We start from the raw sequence: 12,820 nt of genomic DNA on the forward strand, positions 1-12,820 counted from the left end.
ACAGCAAGTGGGACAGCAGTATGAGATCTTGCCACTGAGGTTCACCAGCGTCCTGATCCCATCGCCACCAGGTTACCCTTCTTTGGCTGCTGCTTCTCCCCTTCCCTCTTCTCTTCTCCCCCTGTCTCCTGCCTCCTCCACTTTCCCTCTTTTCCAAAAGCAGCCACTTAACAGGGTTGCTTGCATCCCCCTCCCTCTCACTCAGCTCCTCCCTCTTTCTTGTTCCCAACTCTTGGACTAATGTGGGCGTGGCTTCTTTACCGTCACAGATCTCCAGAAAGTCACTGAAGTATTTCTCCCCACTCGTAGTAACAAATCCATCCTCACAGGCACAGTGGGTCTTGTTGATACAAATGGCATTTTGGGGACACCCACGACGACGACATTGAGAATCTACTCAGAAGAATAAAATATTGTCACAACTGTGCCTCCATAAGGCTTTAAAGTTTATAAAGTATATTTGCCATAACATTCCTGTAAGATATGAAGCATTGTGATTATTAATTCCATTTTACAGATAAGAAACTTGCAGATGTTCCAATGGGAATAGCCTTTTTTATATTTTGTTGGGGGGGGGGGAACTGGGGAGTCCATAGTTTAGGAACTCAGCTAACTGGCTATCCTGGAACTGGAAGATAAGAGGAGGGAGACCAACAATAGTTTTTTTCCCCCTCATGATTTAATTGGGGTGAGGAAGATTTATTGAGTCTAATGATAATTTTTAAAAAGATAACATGTTTCTACTACCACTTAGAGCTTATTAAGTGTTTTCCTTACTACTCTGTAAGGTACATGGCACAAGTATTATCACCTCCATTTTACAGATCAGGAAACTGAGGCCCTAGCTTGCTCTGAATCACAGCTAGCCAGTAACAGAGTAGGGAGTCAATCTCAAATCAGGATGGCAGACATTGGAGGGGGGATATAGCCCAAGGGACTTGATAGGGTCTGTGGAGTTGTAAGGGAAGCTTCTCCCTATCCCTCTCCCCAGCTCAGGCCCTTCCCTTTCCTGATTGGGTTTCCCTCAGTCTTCAGCTGTAGATGGGGTGGGGTCCCAGCACACTTACCTTTGGTGTTCTGGAACACAGCAGTTTTCAAAAGGACCAAGACACAGAGCCCTGAAATAGAGAGAGGGGGAATATGGGAGCTTAGTGACTGTCTGCCCCAATCCCCAAAGATGTCAGGGCCTTGAGAAGTCCCATGATGCCCTTGGTTTCCATCCCAGAATTACTCAGTAGTTCAAGGATTCCAATCCAGGCCTTTGGATCCAAGGAAAGAAAGGAATAAAGGGCCAGCTGTAGTGTTCTCAAGTATAATCGTTCTCTGGGAGCAGGTTTCTTGGGGAGTTTCTGGAGGCAGCCTTAGTTTCAGTCCAGTTCAATAATCACCTCAAATGCAGCCAGTTGTTAAAAGTTCAATCCTTTATTGTCTCCTTCAAAATAGCCCGGTTAGCTTTCTTCGGTTCTGAGAGCTCTTGTTGCTAGTCCTTTGCCTCTGCTAGCTTCAGCCTCCAGCTCTCTCTGAATTCTTCGTTCTGCCCAACTGAATCCTGGATTCTCAATCTCCTCCACTGATTCCTGGCTGAGGCTAGTCCTTTTATAGGCTCTTTTAGAGGTGTGAACTTAAAGGTTGACTCCTCCTTCGAGAGTGGGATTGTGGGAGCTGTGACTTGTGAATCTCCTCCACTAAACTTGTGAATCTCCTGGACTTATGAATCTCGTAGAACTCCAATGAGTAGTAAATACATTAGTGAACCAGAGAAAGCTAAGCACGATGCTAAAATTAGACAACCAACTTAGCGCCTTGTAAGAATCCTAATAGCCTACCTTGTCATGTCCCCACAGGGCAGGGGTTGTGAAGATGTGGACCTTCCTTAGGTGGGGCTGAGAGTGCTCCCTCTTTCCCCATTTGTAAAAAGAAGGAGCTGGGCTAGGTCTATCATGAGGTCCTGCTAGCATGATTCTAGGACCCAGTCTTCCCCTATCCTGTGGGAATTGGGGAGTCATGATGGGATTCAGAGTTGGAAGGGACCTTTGAGACAAATTAGTAAAAACTTTCCTTTTAACAGCTCGGGCAACTGAGACCCAGCGTGAAGGGAAATGACTTGCTTAAGGTCACACAGACAAGAGGTGGGAGAGGCAGGATTCTAACCCATGTCTTCTGCATTTACTCTCCCAATTTGGCTCTGCCTCTTTAAAATCTGGGTCTTTTGACTCCAAACCTAGGCTTCTTGCTTCATTTGAGATCTAAGAGTCTAATCAATCCATTCATAGACATTTATTAAGCACCTACTATGGGCCAGATATTGTGGTAGGCACGGGGATACAGAAAGAGACTAAAGACCGTCCCTGTCCTCAAGGAGCTTACAGTTTAATGTAAAAAAGCAGAAGCTGAATTTCATTTGAAAGATGCCTGGACTGGTAGCCAGGAGACCTGGGTTTGAAATGAGGAAAAACTGAAGGGGAGAGGAGTTCTAGACTAGTAGGAAAAAAGACACTGGAATGGGAGTCAAAGCACTGGGGCTGAGTCCTATCTCTAAAGCTTATTAGCTGGGTGACCAAGGACAGCTCATTCTCCCTTTCTGGCCCTCAGCTGGCTCTTCTAGGCACTGGATAGCTTCTAAATCACAGTTCCACATTTAGTTCAATGGATCACTAAAAGCTGAGGAGGGTAAATAAAATTAGAAAAATCAAGGAATTTCTTAGGAGTCTTTAGCCACCCCCTTGAAAGCTGCTTTAAAGCTCTTCTGGCCCAGGGGTTCATAGGTGAATCCCAGAGCCACTGACCTGAGCAAATGGACCTGCCCCAAGTCTGCACCATAATTTCCTTGCTTGCAGCTGTTCCAGGGGGTGACTGACCCACATACTTCCATCAAATGCTGACCCACAAAAAGGGGGCAGCTAAGTTGATTTCAACAGTCCTTTATTGAGTGCTCACCCTGTGAGAAGCACTGTGCTATTCAAAACAAAGGCAACATTATCCCAATCTTCAAGGAGTTGATGTTCTAATAGTGCTCTCAGATCCTCTATGATCTGGGGCATGTGACTATGCATTTCTCCAATAGCTGTTATTGTTGTGGTTCAGATAAGTGTAACTCTCTGTGAGCCCATTTGAGTTCTCTTGACAGAAATACTGTAATGGTTTGACATTTCCTCATTTCACATATGAGGAAACTGAGACAAGCAAATAAATGTCTGATGTTGGATTTGAACCCAGGTCTTCTGGACTCCAGGTCAGTCACTCTATCAGCTGAACTGTTTGCTTCTCCAGTAGACCAGTAGCAAAAAGATAATATCAAAGTAGTTGCTGCAACTAAAACCTCTTGTAGATAATTGAAATTACAGACAGAGAAGAAACCCTGAATCTAGGCTAAGGAGTAATGTTGAGGAAGAAAAGAATTGGTTGTATGAGAAAAGGAAGAGATAATTGGATTTTCCCCTTTTCTTCTCTACCTCCCCTCCTATTTCTCCCCAAATATGCCCTTCCACTTTCAACCCCTCCATTTTTCTGTGGGACCTTGAAGAAATCTCTTCTCCTCTGCCCCAGAACCTCAGTTTTTTCATGTGTAATGTTAGGGGGCTGGACTGTGTGACTTCTAAGAAACTTCCTACCTTTAATTCCCATTAATTGGTGAAACTCAGAGTTCTCTCCAACAATACTGCTCCACAGAATTGTGGATCCTGAGTTGGAAAAGATATCCTAAGTCATGTGTTCCATCTCCTGAAGCTACAGGGTGAAGTAACTTGTTTAAACTTACACTGGTGCTAAATCTTAAAGCCAAGACTCCAGTGCATCGACTTTCTTTCTTTCCATGTCCATCATGTTTCCCCAAGGAAAGTACTGTATGTTGTAAAGAAGGACCAGGGAATGGGGAACTGACTTCCAGGGGGAGGAGAGCAGGTAACAGGGAACGATGTGGAGTCAGGGCCAAATGGAGTCAGTTCTTGTGGCTGCACAGTCTCCTACTAGTCCTAAGATTTGGATCCTATGTTATTTTAATTAAGGAGAAGATTTTGACTTGATTGGGTTGATTGAGGTCCTATTTCTAACCTTTTTCCTTGGGGGGTGAAGGATGAGTCTCTTTGTCCCAGGAACCTTCTCCTTCCTATCCTAGAATATGGTTCTTAGAAGTAGAATAATATAGATGAAAGAGGTGTAGAGTCTAAGGAACTGAGTTTGAATTTTGACTTTGCTACTTCCTACCTGTCCATTCCTATTTCCACCTCCAAGGCATGTATGGGCCCAAGGCATCATTTGGAAGACTTATTGGGGGAAAACGTTACTTAACATGCTCTCTCTCTCTCTCTCTCTCTCTCTCTCTCTCTCTCTCTCTCTCTCTCTCTCTCTTTCATCTTTCTTTTGAGGACCTTAAAGAGTCTCTGTCTCTCTTTCTCTCTTATGTTTCTTATTCATACCTTCTAAGAGGGCAGCAACATGGTGTGATGGAGACAGAATTATACTAGTGTTGGGAGATCTGAGCTCTAGCCCTCACTCTGTTTGTGTCTACCTGGGTGACCTGATTCTGATCCCAGTATCACAGAAGTTCTTTGTTGGTAAGAGATTGCAGAAAACATCTCTTCTGCATACCTATAATTCCTGCTTTTGAAGGAGGTTAAGATTAGTGCAGAAGTTCTGAGCTATGATAGGGCTAAAGTTGATCAGGTGTCCACACTAAGACTGGCACAAAGATGGCAGGCCTCCAGGTTTCCTAAGGAGTGATGAACCTCCCCAGATGTTTAATTTAAGAAATTAAAACATTTGTGCAATCAATAGTGAGACTGGGTTGTGAGTGGCCACTGTACTTCTTGTCTGGGCAAGATTGAGAAAGAAAGAAAGGAAGGAAGAAAGGGAAAAAAGGAAGGAAGGAAGAAAAAAGGAAAGGAAGGAAGAAAAAAGGAAAGGAAGGAAGAAAGGAAGAAAAATTATGTCAGTTGATGGCAGTAGCAAATCATATATCCTCTCTATGCTTTTCTTTCTCTGCAAAATGGGCATGACACAATCTGTTCTTATCTACTTCACTTGATTGTTGAATGATTAAATGAATAACACACACAAAGCATATTTCCGTTTGTGAAATATGGGGCTTGGGGTTCTCTTGGATGGTCTCTTCCAACTCTAGAAGTTTCTTAGTCTAAAGAAGAAAGTATCCTGTGCTCCCATTCACATGTGCCAACCCCAATGGCTCTCCCTCCTGGTCCTGGACCCCCAGAAGTCATCATAATAACAATAGTAAACATTTCTATAGGACCTTGAGGTTTTTTTTTTTTTTTGGAGGCAATTGGAGTTAAATAACTTCTCTAGAGTCACTCAGCTAGAAAATGCTAAGTAATTGTCTGAGGTTGGATTTGAACTCATGATCTTCTGATTTAAGAGCTGGTGCTCTATCTACTGCAGCATCTAGCTGCTCCACAACTTTGGACTTTGCAAATTGCTTTACAAATATTATCTCATATGATCCTCACAACAAGAACCCTGAGAGGTTCCTCCATTTTATGGATGAACAAACTAAAGCCAGAGAGGGGAAGACCTTTCCTAAGGTTACTGATTGAGTGAGTAAGTAGCAAGTCAATATTTGTATCACCAGCCATAGGGCTCTTTGAATCAGGGAACCATGAATCCAACTGGAAGAACCACAGTTTGATCCATAAACTTCTGTGAATCTGTTCAGAGGAAAAGAGATGTTGGAAAGAGAAATGGGAACTCTCAGCAAATGCACTTTTTTTTTTTTTTTTTTTTTTTTTTTTTTAGTTGAAGTATGAGAAGAGGTCCTCAGTTGTGAGGTTAGGGGAGTGACATGGAAAGCTTGAAGAGAGAAGGGTTACAGTAACGTCTGTGGTAATGGGATAGAGAATTACTTAGTAAACAGTGACAAGATTAATTTTTTATAGTGAGGAAGTAATCCAAGAGTATTGGGATTAACAATCAAAAATAGATAGGAGTCCCTGTTAGCTTGGTTTTATGATTTCTTCCATTTCAGTTTCATTTCAGCCTTTAAACTTGGGCTGTATGAAACTCAAAATAGAAGAAGTTGCTGAGTCATTTTGTAATGGGGAAGAGTTTGGAAATAACAGCGAGGAGCAAAGATTACTTCAACTTTTTCATCATGATCAATGAATCAGGAAATATGAATGAAAGTGCAGTGAATACTGCACCATTGAAACAGTATCCAGGTATGAATTCTGGAAACCCAAAGGAAAGTCAAGTGTGAATTCTGGCTCTTCCTCTTTCTCTGTGTTCTTTTGGTCATATTAACTCTCTGAGTTTCAGTTCCTTCTAGAAAATGAGGGAGTTGGACTAAATTATTTCTGTGGTCAGTTGAAATTCAAAAATTCTGTGATTTAGAAATTTATTTCATGAGATAATTGTATTTAGAGTCAAAAAGATATTGTATATTATAGGATATATAATTTTATAGAAGAGAAAACTAAATTTCAGAAAGGTACAGTTATCTTCCAACTAAGGTTTCAGAGGTGTTAATTGGCAAAGGTAGAATGTAAATCCTATTTCTCTTAATCTAAATCCAATTTTCTAGCTGTAAATCTTATGATTTTTTGATTTCTATTTAACTTAAGTTTGATATTTCTGAAATACCAAACTGGATTAATATCCTAGAATCCAGTCCCATAATAATCAAGTTTCTATCCAAGATAATGGAAGAGCAGAGATCTCTTTTATGCAATATTGTAATCTCTAGAAAATTCCAAATCCACATTTCCCCCTGTAGTTTCAACCTCCTCTTCTGTCAAACTTGTGTCTATGTATGTATATATTTTTGTTTACTAAAGCATAATATACAGACTGATTTAATTTTTCCTCCCTGCCTTTCCTCTTCTCTTGATAAAGTGACAAAAACAGAGAAATATCCAAAAGTAAAGAACCTGAAGCAAGGGGAAATGTCTCAGATTAATTTTTTCTTTGCTTCCATATTAAACACTGATTGTACTCTCCCTCTTTACTTACCTAGTAGAAATAGTGGACATCTGATTTTCATGATGCTGAAGTTATCATACCCAGCAAAGTACTTTATTTCAGGTCTTTTAAGTCTCACGGAATTTGATGTCTTCTGAGCCAACTGATTTAGAAGGAATGAGCAAGAAATGTAGCTGGTTGATACATTTCTATCTTCCCCTTATTTGATGAGCAATTTTATAATCACTGGTGTAATCCCACAATTTGGTTCCTACTTTTTGATAAATTAGATATATCCATTTGGCAAGACTTTGTGAGTTGTGACCACAAATTGAGAAAGTGATAGTTTTTTGTAGCTCTTTGGTGGGAATCCTTGTAGCTCTTTGGTGGGAATCCTTGTGTTCTGTGTTTTCTCTATGGTGGTGCTGTCATGATTAGGATACAATGAATCCCTAAGTAATACCCTAGTGAAGATGGTCTCTTTCTACTTTTGATCCATCTAGGCAAGATATATAAAATTCTTGTATTGGTGATTGGCCTTTTATGAATTAAAAAAAAAATTGTCTGCTAAAATGACTAATGTAAAAGTTTGTCCTATTTGTATATATATAGTAATAAAGGGTTTTATTTTTCTTGCCTTCTCAATGACTGAATGAGGCAGAGGGAAAGAATATACAACTGAAAATGAAACTGAATTACATCGAAAAAAGAAAAAAAAAGCTTTTCTGCTAATCTTTCAGGTTGATACAAGATTCAGTAAGAAGAGGAATGAACTATCACAAGAATCTTGATGTAATTTAACACTAAATTGCCAACCTTTCAGAAAGGTTGAGGTTTGCCTCTGAGGGCACAAAACTTCACTTTGAAGTAATAAATAAAAGAAACTATTTTCTATTTAACTTGTTTTTCTTTTAGTTGCAAGCTATCTTATCTACTTTAATACAGTAATATTCTTTTATAAAATTCTAGACCTGGGTATTTTTTTTTTGGCTGACGCAATTGGGGTTAAGTGACTTGCCCAGGGTCTTCTTTCTTAAAAGCAGAAGTGCTAAGACATATAGTGACTTTTTTTTCCCCACTTTGAAACTGAACACAATTATCTTGGGATTGTGATTGCCTTCCTGTTACTTTCCTTTTCTGTAAGATAATGAGACAAGGAGACAGTATTTAATGCCTTCTTTACTTTTCTAAGATAATCACTGGAGGGAAAGAAAATTTACTTTCACTGGAAAAACTGAAATTATACTCCTTAGTAAGAATTCAAACAGTAGCATTTGTTAAAATACATGCATGCATCACCCTAAATTTTAGGGGTCATTTATGTTATTGTTGAAATATGGGTGAACTTAGGTCCAAGAACATTTTTTCCTGTGGCTCTGTTTGTTGGATAATGTTATCCCCTTTCCTTACCATCAACAAGGAAAAAGCAAATCAACCCAAACCTGTGTAACTTACTGTTTGACAGTAACATGCAATAGAATAATAGGTGTTTCAGGTCATATTTGAACTAAGTCTTTCTGACTGTAGGCTAGACCCTCGTATCTACTGCACTACCCACCTGCCCATGCCAGGTAATAGCTTTCTATTTTAATTCTTAATTAATTCTTATTAATGAGAGGCTGATTTTTGTTGTTTCCATAATTCTAAATTTATGATTCAAAATGTGATCTGACCAATGGCCTCTTAGTTTAATGCTCCAAGACAAACTAGTTTCCTACCCTAACTATAGTCTTATACATGAAACAGTAATTCTTTCAAATCAAGGACAATTGCCACCAGCATTTAGAAATGTGGATAAAGACCTTTTTAATCCTCATAGAGGTAGAGAGATGTATGTTTATAGAGCACTTGTCTTCACATATATATCTCATTTGGTCCTCATTAAGTAGGTAGCCAAAGCCCTCTTATCTCTATTTCATGGATGAGAAAACTGAGGTCCCCAAATCAGAAGTGACTTGTCAAAGCTCACATTGCTGGTGAGTAGTAGTATTATTTTAAATAGAGTCTTTCTGACTTCAAATCTAGTGCTATTTCCTGTCTCTACCATGTGCTTTCCCCAGTATTGGATGATAATGAAATTAAATTGATTTAAGTAACTTATCTCCAATTTTATGGATGCTATAAGAACAGTAAAAGAGAAATGGTTTCAACTACACAGTATCCTAGCCTCCATCAGACTAGAATATATAAACTCAAAGAGACTTTGTATTTTCACCCTTCCTCTGGAAGGAGAAAGCATGAGATGTGAAACACTGTAACCGAAAATGAGGAAGTAACAGATCGGGTAAACAATGAGCCAATTCAGAAACTTCATACTTTCAGATGGGGTTAGAACAGAAAGGGTATAGATTAAGAGCCTTCTAGGAAATACTTTTGCTGTTGTTCCACTCTTTCTTAACCTCTCCAATCAGAGGTGCTGAAGACTCAGCTGTTGAAGAACAAATTCCCCTTCTCCACCTTCAGTTCTGTTCCCTCCCTCCTTTCCTCAATCCTACTTCACCCTGTCCTCTATAGCTACATATCTCTTCTGTTGGACCTTCTGAAATATCTGCTCCATAAATAATAAATTTTATTTGAGAATATATTACTTTATATTTATTTATATCATATGTTTTATTTATAGTATTGAATTACATTGTATTTATAATTAAACCTCTCCTTCTTTTACTCATTGTATCTTCTGGTACATACAGGCCACCCTTTCTAGTAGCCATACTTTCTCTCACACTCCCAATTCACTGGTTTCAGTGGGTACAGAATTCTCCTTGCTCCCCATTGCCAGTTCTATATTCTACCATCATCATTTAGACACCTCTTCTTCTTTGAGGTTCATACAATCAACCTGGATCCTGGAGGCTGTTAATCATCAATCTTTAGCACTTTCTTTTCCCTTTCTCCATGAATTTACTACCTTGCCCATTATACCCCTGTCTAATCCATCTCCTGACCACATACTAATCAATGTACCTGCTGATCTTCTTTTAAATGTCCCAACACTCTAATTCCTTAATCTACTTAACTCCCATGAAGTTTTCTTCCATTCTTCCTCAGGTAGATACAAAAATGGCTATGTCCTTGATCTTATCATCATCCATAAATATTAAATTTTCATGTTCAAGGATTCTAAATTTCCCTAATCCTATCATAATATTTAACCATTCTATCTCTTATTCTTGTTCTTAAGCTTCTCTTCATTCTCACCATGACCTACAATTTCTCTTCCTCTTAGTACTTTCCCAGACCATCACATCCACTATAATTATACTCTCCCCCTGTACAAATTGTGACCTCTTGGTGAAGTAGCTGAACTCCCCACTAGGTTGCACTTTCAGATCCCTTGGCCTTCTCCATTTTGCCCATCTTAAATTGCTAAATCCCAGTCCTGGATAGCTCCCACTCTCCATTTCTTTTATTCCTATTTATTTGCTGCTGAATGGAACTGGAGGAAGTCACAAAACCGTACTGTCTGGCTCCACAGCAAATTTGTATTATCTAATCTCAACTGAGCCCTTACTGAATCACAGCAATCCCATTTCTTAATAATCACTTCTCTATCTCATTTATCACAGTAGCTCCAAGTATTATCTGCTTTCCTCAAATCTCCCATAGCACTGCCTCTCCCATCCTCTCATTGAGAAAGACACAAACACAAAAAAATGAGGCAATTCACCAAGAAGTTCTTGTTATCTCTTTCCTTCATCATACCTTTCATCCTCTGACATTATTCATCTCTATTTCCTCTTTTAGTCTAGTTTTACATAAAAAGTTCTCCTTTTCCTTGACAAGGCCAATCCTACTCTGCCCAATTCTTACAAAAGATCTCATTTGATCTTATCATCTCCATCAGCTATAGTGCCATATTTACATCTTAGTAAAACTCCTCAAAAATGTCATGTATAACTCCTTTTATTTTCTTTCACTTTTTTCTAAATTCTCTTCAATATAGAGTCAAAGCTCATCTTTGAAACTATACTCTTCAAGTTATTAATTACCTCTTAATTGCCAACTTAAAAAGTTTCCTCTCAGTCCCTGACCTCTTTGCAATATTTGATACTGACCATCTTACATTACTTACTGAAGACAAGATAGTATATACATAATTATGTGTGTACATGCAGACATACATGTACACACAAAACTTCCTCCTTCATTTGGATATTATACTTATTGCAATTGCTTTCTTTCAACCTATCCAAGTTCCATCAAATCCATTCCCTTGCAAATAACCTCTTAGAAAAGTTCCCTTAGACAAAGTTTTGCTCTCTAAATACAATCTGACTTTTCACCTCAGAAATAAATCACTGAATAAATAATTAATTCAATTTCATATTTTTTGTTTGTTATATTTTTTAATTTGGTGTTTCCTAGTGTGAAAATTCAGTCTCTCAATGGAGATCTATAATACAGTAGTTTAAATTCTTGAAGAATTGCCTAGAGTTCTAAAACTGTCAAAGTGATTTTCCTAAAATGCAGATCTGATCACATCATTTCATCTTCTAATTAATAAACTGAAATAACTTCCTCTTGCTTCCAGAAGATAATGTAAAACCTCCCTGTTTAGCCTTCAAAGCCTTTCATGAGCTGCCAGATATTTATAAAATTCTAGTCATTTATGGGTCTTTCCCCCAACTAGTTAAATTGCAACCATGAGCACATAAGGGTGAAATTCTGATTCTTTATTTTGAATTTATGAAATATTTCCTAGTGAGTCTCAAATTTTTATTTATGTCCTAGTTATATCCTGGAGAAAAACTTGCAAACTTCACTTGTTCTCAATATTTTTGTTCATTTTTTCCCCATTTTTTTTTAATCCTAATGCTGAAAAAACTTGAAAATAGTCATGATTTGGAAGGAAAAAATGCCTCCCATAAGCTGCTCATCCTATCAGCAGAGCCTGAGGGATCAGAAGGAAAAGAATTGACTCTCATCCATGACCAATTCAGGAAGTTCTGCCTCTTGGTGTATGCTTAAGGAACTGGGAACTTGTTTCAAAAACATACTTCATGTAGATAATTCTTTTGGTGTAGGGTTTCTTTTAGAACCATATATGTTTATTTCACATTGTCAGTAGTGTGGTTACTTTTTACTATATGTACATCAGACCTGTAATTACAAACCTTGGTCAATTCCTCATTTCCCCAGTGGAGGAGCCCTTTTGATGGATGCACTGACCTTTCTAGTGGATGAACTATGTCAGAGACAGGAAGACTTGGACAAGGACTCCCTGACTTTCATCTAATTGGCACTCCAATAGTACGGGGACTAAGGAAGTGTACTATCTTTCTATGTATAAATCCTGCTATTTCCTTTTCTACTTCATTTCTTCTCTGTGTAAATCATTCTAAGGTGGAATGGGTGGATAAGAAGAAATTATTTCAAATTCAATTTCAATTATGAAAGCAGCTGAAGCAGGCTTGATGACTCCATCTTAGAGCTTGGTTAGATATTGAAGACTCCAAGCCATTATCAATTGTCTTGACCTTGTCTTAATAATGACTGGACTGCAATGACTGGAAGAAAGAGTAAGACTGATGACTTCATACAATTCTACCTCACCTAAATCAGTTTGTGTATGAATCAAAATATCTCACTCATGCCATTCTCCTCTCAAATGTTCATATTGTGATTGTTTTTCCTTCATTCTTGAAGAGGACCAAGACATCAAGATAGTGATACCATGACTCACAAATGAATTGGGCTTAATTGAGAGAGGGATGTACAAAATCCCTAGCCTCACTTTCTCTTTCAGAGCCAGACGAGTCCAGTTAAAATTTAGATCAGGACATTGGAGATGGCCCCCGAATGTTCATATGGACTTTTTGTTCCAGAACTATGATAGAGAATTTGGAGCTCATATTGGTCTGATCAGCCATAGTCAGATACATTGTACCTTGACTCCAACATAGTGGTA

General features: G+C 38.6%; 1 protein-coding gene across 1 annotated transcript in view; it reads right to left on the reverse strand.

The window, feature by feature from the left end:
* Positions 1 to 12,820, reverse strand: part of LOC100916536 (adhesion G protein-coupled receptor E3-like) — an 82,060-nt gene that overhangs the window by 44,821 nt on the left and 24,419 nt on the right. Inside the window, exons 2-3 of the mRNA XM_031947789.1 lie at positions 1,068 to 1,118; positions 262 to 393 (exon numbers count right to left, since the gene is read on the reverse strand). Of these exons, the coding sequence (XP_031803649.1) occupies positions 262 to 393; positions 1,068 to 1,118 (183 nt within the window). The remainder of the gene's footprint in view (positions 1 to 261; positions 394 to 1,067; positions 1,119 to 12,820) is intronic.

Source organism: Sarcophilus harrisii, chromosome 1 (assembly GCF_902635505.1).
Source record: "Sarcophilus harrisii chromosome 1, mSarHar1.11, whole genome shotgun sequence".
Lineage (NCBI taxonomy): Eukaryota > Metazoa > Chordata > Mammalia > Dasyuromorphia > Dasyuridae > Sarcophilus > Sarcophilus harrisii.